The sequence below is a fragment of the Microtus oregoni genome, unplaced genomic scaffold (genome assembly GCF_018167655.1).
Source record: "Microtus oregoni isolate MIOR12 unplaced genomic scaffold, Mior012 000021F_ref0000039, whole genome shotgun sequence".
NCBI lineage: Eukaryota > Metazoa > Chordata > Mammalia > Rodentia > Cricetidae > Microtus > Microtus oregoni.
Window position 1 is genome coordinate 29,117,849 of NW_024543080.1, and position 12,099 is coordinate 29,129,947.

The window sequence follows — 12,099 nt, forward strand, 5'->3', positions numbered from 1 at the left end:
GTCAGTGCTCTTCACCTCTGAGCCATCTCTCCCTTTTTTTTTTTGTTTTTCGAGACAGGGTGTCTCTGTGGTTTTGGAGCCTGTCCTGGAACTAGCTCTTGTAGACCAGGCTGGTCTCGAACTCACAATGATCCGCCTGCCTCTGCCTCCCGAGTGCTGGGATTAAAGGCGTACGCCACCACCGCCCGGCAGAGGTGATTTTTAATGTACGTCAGTGCATCTTAGAAACCTGCAGTCTTCTGACATTCCAGACAGAAGCTTGGGTGGTATGTGGGCCAAGGAAGATGGATAAATCATGGGATTCATTTCTCAACGTTGTTTTTGTGGTTTTAACACTAACTTTTGCTTAAGAATTTCAACACCTTTTAAAAAAAAGCTATATAAAGACAGTTTCCTTCCTCTTGCATTTTGCGACAAGATCTTAACATATCCAGCTGGCCTCCAACTCTGGAACCTCCTCAGCTTTCCAAGTGCTGAGATTACAACCACCCCAGCTATTTTCTATTCTTTTCACTTTTATTTTTTAAGCTCTGACTACATATTTAAGGTTTATCGTGTGGGGAGGTACTGTTTGTCTCGGTGCATGCAGAAGCCAGCTTGTAGAGGTTGGCTCTCTCTTTCCACCCTGTGGGAAGTAGGGGGCTGAACTCGTGCTTTCAGGGTTAGCGGCCCACCAGGATTTTTAAAGATTTGCTGTCTTAAAAAAAATTATTTGCTATCTTGTTTTATTTTTATTTTTGCTTGTGAAAATCATGAACACAAAAATAGAAGAGCACAGCCAGGCGGTGGTGGTGCACACCTTTAATCCCAGCACTCAGGAGGCAGAGGCAGGCGGATCTCTGTGAGATCGAGGCCAGCCTGGTGGACAGAGCAAGTTCCAGGACAGGCTCTACAGCTAAACAGAGAAACCCTGTCTTGAGAAACAAAGAACAAAACAAAGCGAAATAGGAGAGCATGATGAACGCTCATTGACACACCACTTGGCTTTTACAACTCGGGCTATTTTGAAAAGCTTTTTTTGGTGGTGGGGGATGCTGAGACTCAAACCCAGAGCCTTGTCCACTTGAAAATGTTAAGGTTTATTTTCTTTGTACTTATGTGTATATGTCTGCTTGTGTGTGAGCATGTCATATGTGTGTGGGGAGGCCAGAAGAAGGCATGGGGTCCAGCTGGAGTCACAGGGAGCTGTAGCTTCCGCTCTCCGTCCTCTGCAGAGCAGTGAGTGCTCTGAGCCACACAGCAACCACCTCTGCGGGAGGAGTTGTGCCTTACTTTGTTTATTTGTTTGCCTTTAAAAACTTTATTTATTTGACTTTTTGAGACAGGGTCTCATGGAGCTCAAGCTAACTTTGCAGCAATTAATCTTGAACTCTTGATCCTCCTGCCTCTAGTTCCTAAGTGCCGAGATTACAGGCATATCCCACCACACATGCAAATAAAAACTTGACAGCATGGTGGTGCTTGCTTTTAACTCAAGCACTGGGGAGGCAGAGGCGGTTGGTCTCTGTGATTTCAAGGCTGGTCTGGTCTACAAAGTGAGTTCCAGATATCCAGGGCCACATGATAAAACCTTGTCTCAGCTGGGCGGTGGTGGCACATGCCTTTAATCCCAGCACTCGTAAGGCAGAGGCAGGTGGATCTCTGTGAGTTCGAGGCCAGCCTGGTCTACAAGAGCTAGATCCAGTACAGGCTCTAAAACTACAGTGAAATCCTGTCTTGAAAAGCCAAAAAACAAAAAAACCCCACCAAAACCCAAAAAACAAAACAAACAAAACCCCCCGTCTCAACCCTAAAACAAAATAAAAATAAACAAATAGAATAAAAAAATTAAAAAAATTTGAAAAAGAAAATGATTTTTAAAAGATCTATTTATTTCTTTGACATATACGTAACATTTGCCCAGTGTTATGTGAGCTTCTCCAACTAATGATGCAAAGAAATGGTTGGACAAAGTCCTCAAAGACGTGGAAAACAAGGAGAAAAAATAGACTTATCCCAAGCTCAGGAACCAGCCGGTGAGGGCTTGACCTCGAGTGAGTTTCCCAACATCTCGTGCCCTGACACCTCTTTCACAGTGTGAAGCAATCCCTAAAATCCCTAAGGAATGTCAAAAAGCATGTCAGCATTTGTGTGTGGCATACAAAAAAGTGTTGACATAGGTTGCGTTTGATAGAAAACCATGTTACTGAAGACTGTAGCGTAAAGTTCGTTTACAATAAAGTCAGGGTCAGTGAGCTGACTCAGTGGGGGAAAGGCTTGTTGTGAAGCCTCGTGGTGTGAGTTGGATCTAGAGAACCGCAGAGCAGGAGAAAACTAATTCTCCTAGCAGACCTCTGACGTTAACACTTGAGTCACTGCACGTGAGCAGCCCTATCCCCAACACACGCACATACACAGAACACAATTTTTCTTTTTCTCTCTCTCTTTTTTTTTTTTCGAGTTACTGTCCAGGCTGACCATTTAATTTTTTTAAACTAATTTATTTTTATTTTATGCACATTGGTATTTTACCATGGGTGTTAGGTTCCAGAATTAAAGACAGTTGTGAGCTGCCACATGGGTACTGGGAATTGAACTCAGGTCCTTGCAAGAACAACCAGTGCTCTTAACCACTGAGTCATCTCTCCAGCCCTTCTTCTTCTTCTTCTTCTTCTTCTTTTTTTTTTTTTTTTTTTTTTTTGAGACAAGGTCTCTCTACGTAGCTCTAGCTGTCCTGGGTCTCACTAAGTAGATGTGATTGGTTTTGAACTCACAAAGAACCATCTAACTTTGTCTCTCAAGTGCTGAAATTAAGGGTGTGTGCTACCATGTCTGGCATACACAATAAATTTTAAAAATCAAAAATAATGTAAGCAGCCAAAACCACAGAGAAACCCTGTCTCGAAAAAAAAAAAGATGCAAAAATAATGTAAGCCAGGCAGTGGGGGCGCACGCCTGTAATGCCAGCATTCAGGAGGCAGAGACAGGCAGATCTCTGAGTTCAAGGCCAGCCTGGGCTACAGAGCAAGTTCTAGGACAGACTCCAAAGCTACAGAGAAGCGCTGCCTCAAAAATAAAAACAAACAAAACAAAAACAAAAAGTAAAAACAAAACAAAACAAAAAAGAAAGAAAAGTAAATTTAAAAAACAAAATGCAAACACTGGCATTTCCTAACTAATAAACAACACACATCATTTAAATTATTTTACTTAAATAAGAGAAAGCATTTTTGTGGCATATTTTAAAATGGCATAACAGGTTTGGTTAAAGAAGTAAATGCATGCTAAAATGCTGTGTAAAATTTATGTATTCATATTCAGTGGTATTTTCTTTTCTTTTTGTATTTTTTAGTTTTTTGAGACAGGATTTCTCTGTGTGTAGCCTGGCTGTCCTGGAACTCGCTCTGTAGACCAGGCTGGCCTCAAACTCAGAGATCCACCTGCTTCTGCCTCCCAAGTGTTGGGATAAAAGGCATGTGTCACCATCATTTGGTTTATACCAACTTTTAAAACCATTATTTAGGATTAATTTTTTAAATTCTATGTATATGTTTGTCTTTGTGCAAGTGCATGTGAACACAGGTGCCCTCACTGTTCGGAAGAGGCCATTGGCTCGCCTAGAGCTGGAGTTACAGGCAATTGAGAATCACCTGTCATGGGTGCTAGGAGCTGAGCTCAGGTCCTGTCATGGGTGCTAGGAGCTGAGCTCAGGTCCTTTGCAAGAGCCATATGTGCTGTCAGCCTCTCCAGCCCCCTCCTGAAAACATTTCTTAAAGTATGGTGTCTTCCTAGCAAACGAGTTAACTTTGAAGTTAGACGTGCCCTTTAGAGGGCCAACGAAAATCTGGAAGCTGTGTTGTAAGATCACAGCCGTCTTTCCACCCTTCGACAGAGCCATGTTTTATCTGAAAGCTTGTCCAGTACAGATAGAAGTCACTGGTTTTTGAGAAGTGGAGGAAAGGGAAGGACTCTTGACCACTGTGGGACATTTGGCAATGGTCTAGGGACACTCGGGCTGTCACCAGCCTGAAGCAAGGCTGGTTCAGGCTGAGGAATTAGAAGGGGCGGGGAGATCCATGGCTGTTGATGAACACCGTAGAATACGCAGGATAATCCATCACAACAGAAAGTTGCCCAGCCCCAAATGTCAATCGCTCTGGGGTCGAGAAACCCTCACTATGTCAACAGTATATGTCTATGAAAGATAACACGTCAAAGCCGCAGAAGGATCACAGCTAATGTGGACGCCAGCAGTGCTTTGTGAACTAATAAACTTGGAATGGCTGACTGCTTCATTGGCAAACTCACACCCCAACCTTGAGACTATTTACTCAGGGGCTCCCAGGTGCCCCACTTTCTGGGGCAAATTTACAAACTTAGATTATTATTCATATTTATGAATTTAAGAATAGAATGAAAAATGAATGCCATTATTGTCTTGACTAACTAATATGAACTCTTTCAGCTTTGATGATCAAAGAAGGAAGGGTACCACCTGAGAAGGCAACTTTACTTATTTACTTTGAAAATTATATATTATTTATTTTGTAGGCATGTGTGTATATGTGTGTCTGTTTGGGGGTGGGCGCAGGCCCTAGACCTCATGGGAGCTTCTCTCCTCCTACCAGGTCATCAGGCTTGGCAGCAGGTGACTTTGCCAGTTGAGTCGTCTTGCTAGTCCTATTTATTTAGTTACTTACTTATTTGTTTATTTATTTAGAGACAGATTCTTGTGTTTTTGTTTGTTTGTTTTGAGACAGGGTTTCTCTTTGTATCTTTGGCTGTCCTGGAACTGCAGGCATGCCTCGAACTCACAGAGATCTACCAGCCTCTGCCTCCCAAGTGCTGGGGTTAAAGGCATATGCCACCACACCCAGCGAGACACTTTTACTATGTAACCCAGGCTGGCCTGAAACTTGAAACCTTCCTGCCTCCACCCCGAGTGCTTGGATTGGTACATTGGGCGTGTATTGCCTCACTCATCTGACTGTTGGGAGGCAGAGGCAGGCAGATCTCTGTGAGTTCGAGATCAGCCTGGTCTACAAGAGCTAGTTCCAGGACAGGCTCCAAAGCTACAGAGAAACCCTGTCTCAAAAAACCAAAACCAAAACAAACAAAAGCAAACAAACCAAACCAAACCAAAACAAAACCTACAAAAAAAACCACACCAAAAACCAAAACAAAAAACTGAATGTAAGAGATCTCCTTTTCTCTTTTTAAAATATATTGAATTTTGTGACAGTGTTTTTGCTGTTGCCCTACCTGGCCTGGAACTCTGTGTAGACCAGGGTAACCTCAGACTCACAAAGATAGGTTTCCCGAGTGTTAGGATTGAAGGCACATGCCATCAAACCCAGCTAAAATCTTTCTTCTATGAAGGAGAAAACAACATCCACATATCAGAAGGAACGGACACGAGGGAGGGAGGACAGGGCCCTCTGAGGGCGTCCTAGCTGCCGCGTCCATTGTCCCTGCTGAGTCAGCCAGGAAATTGCTCTCTTTTGCTTAATGCCGACTTGGATTCGGTCTGTCACTACAGCGAGCACATCCTGATGAATATACCGCCAGACTCATATCTGCGATATATCCGGAACAAGTGACAGCACAAAGGAGCAGGAGGAATGGACTTGATTACATCCTTGATACATGGCTCCCGGATTACAAAGATTAAGTTAGAACCCCAAAGTATTCACTCACTGGACATCCATACCCTAATGTGTGCCAACTGTTCTGCGTTAGATGCTGGAAACATAAAACCCAAGAGCGAGCAAGCCGAGCAGGTGAGAGGGCTCAACAGGGAAAAGCACTTCCCACCCAGCCCGAGGACCCGAGTTCCATCCCTAAGATCCACGTGGTGGAGAGAGAGAGAGAGAGAGAGAGAGAGAGAGAATATGACTCCCTAAGGTCATCCTCCCACCTTCACCCCTGTGCCTTAGCCTGCCCATGCTCCTTCCCAAACCAAATAAACATGGCATAAGAACACAAAACCAAAGAAGCAAGCAGACAAAAAAGAAAAATAAATAAAAACAAAAAACAACAACACAGCAGCAGCATCAAAGAAAGTCTCTGTAGGAACTCTGTCTAAATGAAGAGGAAGGAGAGGATCAGGGGCTGGAGAGACGGCTCGGTGGTTAAGAGCACTGGCTGCTCTCCCAGAGAACCGGGTTCAGTTCTTCCCACCCCCTACCACACATGGCGGCTCACAACTGTCTGAAACACAGACACACAGGAGGCAAAACACCAATGCACGGTGCATGTAATGTAATGTGCTTGGTGGCATGTCCTAGCACTAGGGAGGCAGGGACAGGCGGATCTCTGCAAGTTCGAGGCCAGCCTGGTCTGCAAAAAACAAAAACAAACAAAGAAGGCTCAGACGACATGGCTGCTGTGAGCCCACAGAAGGACAGAAGGGACAGTTACCTCTGAGGGGGTAACAGTCTAAAACAATTTTCCCACAACATTGGACAGAAAAAACGGGGCTCTGAAAGGCATTTTGTCTGGCTGGAAAGTGCTAGGAGGGCTGGGTGTAGAGCACTAGCAAGGTAAACCTGGCCACTGCCAACAACACATCAGGATGGGTCGTGCGTGCTCCCAGAGTGACATGGCAGCTGGATGAGAGAGTGGCCAGCCGTGAGCTGACGTGACGGCAGGGGTTGTGTTTTGAAGGACAAATGAAGACCCTCGCCTCAAAGCTTTAGGAAGCCACTGAAGGATTTTATGCAGGGAAACAACATGATACATATTTCCAATCTTATTCTGTCAAATGGGCATGATTATAGCTGCCTTGTAAGGATGTTGTGAAAATTACATACAAGAGTTAATTAGATGCTTAAAAATGGATAAGACAAATCTCACCCTTATTCTGCTCCAAACACTATTAAAAATTCAGAACATCCATTGGCCAGTAGGATTATGGGAAATTTACGCCAGGGGTATAGACTTACATCAAGGAATCATAAAGTAGCTTCAATAACACAGAGTCTAAGTCAGTTGGGAGCTTGCCTAGCATGCACGAAGCGCTCAGTTTGATCTCCAAAGCTACACCAATCAGGAATGGTGGCCCACACCTCTATTCACAGCACGGGAGCTGGGGCAGAAGGGTAAGAATTTCAAAGTCATTCCCAGTTATATAATAAATACAACAAATTCAACGTTAGTCTGGGCTGTGTGAAGCTTCATCTTAAAAACAAACAAGCAAACAGAAACCCAAATTCCTCGTTAGTCTGTAGTGAGCTAGACAGTTCAGGTTGCCTCTAAACCAGGACATTTCAAATTGAGATAAACTTTTGGAGATCATTCTAGAGCTAAAGTGACTCTAACAGTTATTGTATGGTTTTTCAAAACCTCTGAGAAGTAGAGAATAAAGTATCCTAAGGTCACATAACACTTGAGCTTTAAATTAGCTTTAATTTAGTAAGTGCTTTTAAACTACAAACTAACTCTAAAGAATGCTTCTCCTGGGCCACAAGGAAAAGCAGGAAGGGAAAATACTCTTGCAGCACAAAAATATCAAAATAATCTCTTTTATGTTAAAGAAAAGGCTGAGAGGAGATGTGGGGAACAAGTTCACTTGAGGCTACCAAAGCCTTACGAGACTTCTCTCTGTGCAATAGGTCACCGGGCTAGGCAGCGCATTTCACTGTCTGGCTGGCATCAAGGAACTCCTTAGGTCACTTATTTAGGCTAGTGGTTTAGAAATCATAAGCACATCAGAGAAGTGACTTGGGACAACATGATTACTTAAAAATGGAACCTTCTGAGATGGCTCAGTGGTCAAGGCTCTTGTAGTCAAGCCTGACAACCTGAGTTTGTTCCCCAGGACCCACGTGGTGGGAGGAGAGAACCGACTCCGGCAAGTTGTCCTCTGACCTCCACAAGGGTACCGTGGCACGTGCACAGGGATTGGTGTGTGCACACATTCTCACACCACACGCGTGCGCACACACACTCACACAGTCATGTACAAATGTAACAGAAACTTAAAAAAAAAAGTCTAGCTGATGAAATAGAGGAAAAGGGAAACCACATAAATACAGCTTTTTAAAAGTTAACGCCGGCTGCAATGAATGACCTTGAAAACGTAAGACAACCTGGTTCTCGCCAAGGGAAGATGTGACTGAAACTATCGGACTAAATATATAAGATATATGTTTACGCAAATTCAGAAAATCCAAAGAAAAGAGGGTTAAATGGGTATGTTTTATGTGCCTGGGCATTTTTTCTGTTTGTACATATTTGAAATGTTGATTCCTTAGGAGTCAAATGATTTCCCTTAGCACATTATAAAATGTTATTGCTCACTTTTTTTCATTTTAAAGTATAACAATATTTAGAGTAGTTTATTTTTCTCAAGTGAACTATTTATCCAAGAGGTTATATCTGATTTCAGATGGTAGCCTCCCATGAGGCTGTGCCACTCCGAAGTCCCTAAGTTACTCTTTAATAAAAAAGACTTAAAGAGCATTTAATTATGTTGCCAGTCATACAGCTTAGGTTTATAGCTGCTGAATTTTATTCTGAACAGTGGCTAAGATAGTTAATCTCATTGAGCTTCAGGTCTCCTTAAGACGGGAACAGTGAAAAGGAGGGCCTGTTTCATGGTTGATATGAGGGTCAAACGTGGTACACAAAAAAGTGCTTCCCATAACCTGTGGTACCCAGTAGGAGCTATTATTTCTCCTGTGCTTTCATGATTGCTTTAATACACCGAACATTTTCCAGCATAAATTCTGACTTCTGAAACACATTGTTTTAAATACCTTAGTAGGGTCTAATATTACCAGTTTTTATATTATTGCTTTCATTTAGCTCCCAACACATGTCGGCCCACCTGTTTTGCTGCGTGGCACACATAATGCCAGACGTGGGCTACAAATCATTTCACTTTCCATATTTAATATGCACAGGTGAGCTATAGGCGATTCCCTTTCTACTATAGCTAAGTACCACCAAGAACAGGAGCAACAAATCCGTACTGAGAATGATTGTGCATTAATATTCTTCTGGAATCGGGATGTGTTGTTGGAAAAGAAGCCCAACCTCTAAATCTATAAGCTGCTGCTTTCCCACAGAATAAAGCTAGACGCCCATTACTATAACTTTAACCACATAACTATAGATTTTTAAAAATGGCCTTCAGTTGCAACTGTGAAAGAAACTAAGCTAACATATTAATACCAGCTTTGGAAGATGAAACATATCTTACTTTAAACATAAAAATCAAGGACAGACTTTGTGAGTTAGCATAAAGTTAGTGGTGCCGATTTTTACTAGACTACCCCTTAAACAGAGTGTCTGAACCCCCACACCTGAGCTCAGAAGCTCTTGTGAGAAGTCGGCTGTACAGTACCTTGATCAGGTTGTGTCCCACAGTGTAGACAGCTGTTAAATTTCCCTTCTCTCCTGGCGCGTGCATACCTGTGCCAAACCCATGCCAAGCAACGAGGTAAGGGTTGTGAATTGTAATCCAGTATTTGACACGGTCCCCGAAGGTCTGGAAGCAGTATGTGGCATAATCATTGAAGAGATCTATCAGAGTTGCGTTTTTCCAGCCCCCATATTCCTCCTGTAGTGTCAAAGGCAAATCCCAATGGTATAAGGTAACGATGGGCTCCATATTCCTGAGTATCAGCGAGTCCAGAAGCGCGTTGTAATACTGGAGACCTTTTGCATTCACGGCTGCTACTGTTCCATTGGGGAACAACCGTGGCCAGGAGATTGAGAACTGATAAAAAGAAACTCCTAAAAATTCCAGAGCCGACAAGTCTTTTTCCAGAAACACGTAACTGTCGGCGGATTTGGCTGTGATGTTGACATCTCTCAGGTGTGTGTGGATGAAACGATCCCAGATCGAGAGTCCTCGCCCGTCTGTCTGCCCACTCCCTTCCACTTGAAATGCTCCAGTCCCGACACCCCAGAAAAAGTTTTTAGGGAAAGTGTCATAGAGAAACAGCTGACTTGCATTGACCGGACTCACATAATGTTTTTTATCCCATAGCGCTCTCCCGTCTCCAGAGAATCCGGTAACAGCTCGCAGCAGAACAAACGCTGACAGCACAACAGATCTTTGCAGTGCCCTGTTGGACATTGTTTTCCTAGAGCGTGTGTTTCTTTCATCAGAGCTGAAGAAAATCCATTCATTCCCTGGAGACCCCGCTGCACCGCCTGCCTTCATTTGCCACGAACTGCTGGACTGTCTTTATCAGCTTTCCAGCAAAAGCCTGTGATTGTAAAGCCCTGTCAATGATTAGCCTGGACCGGGAGACTTAGGATGGGTCATGAGAGCCACGCAGTTTGAGGGAGGTGGCCTCAGTGCAGTCAGCAACACGTGTCGTCTTCTAGGGATGAGCAAAATGAGATGGATGGGAATGCATCTCTGGCGCTAATTTGAATGTGTTAAACCCATGAGAACGGTGTCCAAGAGTGGCATTGTCTGTGCAGCCTTCCACACAGATCGTTTCTGAACGTTTTGAACTTTATTTGAATAAGGGATCTACTTTTCTATTCTTAGAGTCTTAGAGTGGTAATTTTAACATCTCCCGTTTTAGGAAAAGCAATTTTACATACAAGTCAATAGCCGGAAATAAATAATTAAAAGCAGGCTACCACACTTCAACCAAAAACATACACACCCAAGAATATTCTTAGTAAATGTCATCTGTTTTAAGAAAACTTAGTTGAACTGAGTAGTGGTGGTGAATGCCTTTAATCCCAGCACTTGGGAGGCAGAGGCAGGTGGATCTCTGTGAGTTTGAGGCCAGACTTGTGTACAGAGTTAGTTCCGGGACAGACAGGGCTACACAAAGAAACCCTGTCTCAAAAACAAACAAACAAACAAACAAACAGCTTAGTTGAGCACACTGGCTCATGCCTGTAACTCCGGAAGTTGGGAGACTAGAGCAGGAGGATTGCTGTGAGTCTATTAAGGCCTGCCTAAGCTACATAATTCAAAGCCATTTTGGCTACAAAGCAAGACTCCATCTCAAAGAACTGCAAACCAAGCCAAGTAGGTGCTTTAGGATCGGTGCCCCTAGGAGGTGGTGGCAAGAGGACCAGAAGTTCTAGGTCATTCTTGGCTACAAAAGGACTTTGAGGTCACCGGGGCTACGTGGCATTGAATGTGGGAGATAACTTGAGTTTGAGGATTTGCTGGAGTAAATGAATTGAATTTCTTTTGGCAATACTAGGGCTTGAACTCAGGACATGTGCATGCCCCACCACGGGCCTATGTCTCTAGTCCTCTTTTGACTCTTATTTTAAAGCAGGGGCTCACTCTGTTACCTATGAACTTGATATGTAGTGCAAGCTGACCTGTAACTTGTGGCAATTCCCCTGCCTCAGGCTTACATCACGAGGTCAAAGGAAGTGGCCTAAATTAATTTTTATTTATTTATTTATTTATTTATTTTAGATGGTTTCACTTCATAGCCCTGGCTGTCCTGGAACTCAGTTGTGCACTACAGCTTCCTGCTACATAGAAGTAGCATAAATTGTGTGGTGGTGAGCATCTCAGCCCTTGAGAGGCAGAGGTAGGCAGACTCCATAGTGAGTTAGTTCCAGGCTAGCCAGAGCTACATGGTGAGACCCTGTCTCAAAAACAACAAGAAAGTCAACTAAAACAAACAACCCAAGAAGCATAATAAGGATGATATTTATGGATTATTATGAGGGTAAAGTTAGCACACCTGAGCCACTTCAACTAGAGATGGACACATAGTAAATGCTCAATAAACTTAAATTAAAAAACTATCCGAGACAGGTTCTCATTCTGTAGTTCAGGCTGGCTTGGGACGTCTGAAGCTCTTCCTGCTTCAGCCTCTGAGTGCTGGATTTACAGACAGGGTTTTGTTGTGTCTCCAAGGTTGACCCCGCCTGTCATCCATGTGGGCTGCCTCAGCCTCCCCAGAGAAAAAGCATTTTTTTTTACACGGAAGGAAAAGAGTCCAGTAAGTGGCAGTCACAGGCAGTGTTGAAAGCCCGGCTCTGACTTGGTTCAGGCTTCCCTTATCATCACTTGAGCCGGTGTGTGCACACCTCCCTCTAGCTCGACACACACACTAACCTGCCCACACCCAGTTCAGCATCAGTGTTTTCCCAGGTGTGCCCCCCCCCACTGGCTAT

The 12,099-nt window shown here is 43.7% G+C and overlaps 1 protein-coding gene across 1 annotated transcript in view; it reads right to left on the minus strand.

Moving 5' to 3' along the window:
- The window catches only part of Klb (klotho beta), a 36,403-nt gene extending 26,250 nt beyond the window's left edge, over positions 1 to 10,153 (minus strand). The window contains exon 1 of the mRNA XM_041671486.1: positions 9,329 to 10,153. Coding sequence (XP_041527420.1) covers positions 9,329 to 10,153 — 825 coding nt within the window. The remainder of the gene's footprint in view (positions 1 to 9,328) is intronic.
- Positions 10,154 to 12,099: the final 1,946 nt, after the last annotated feature.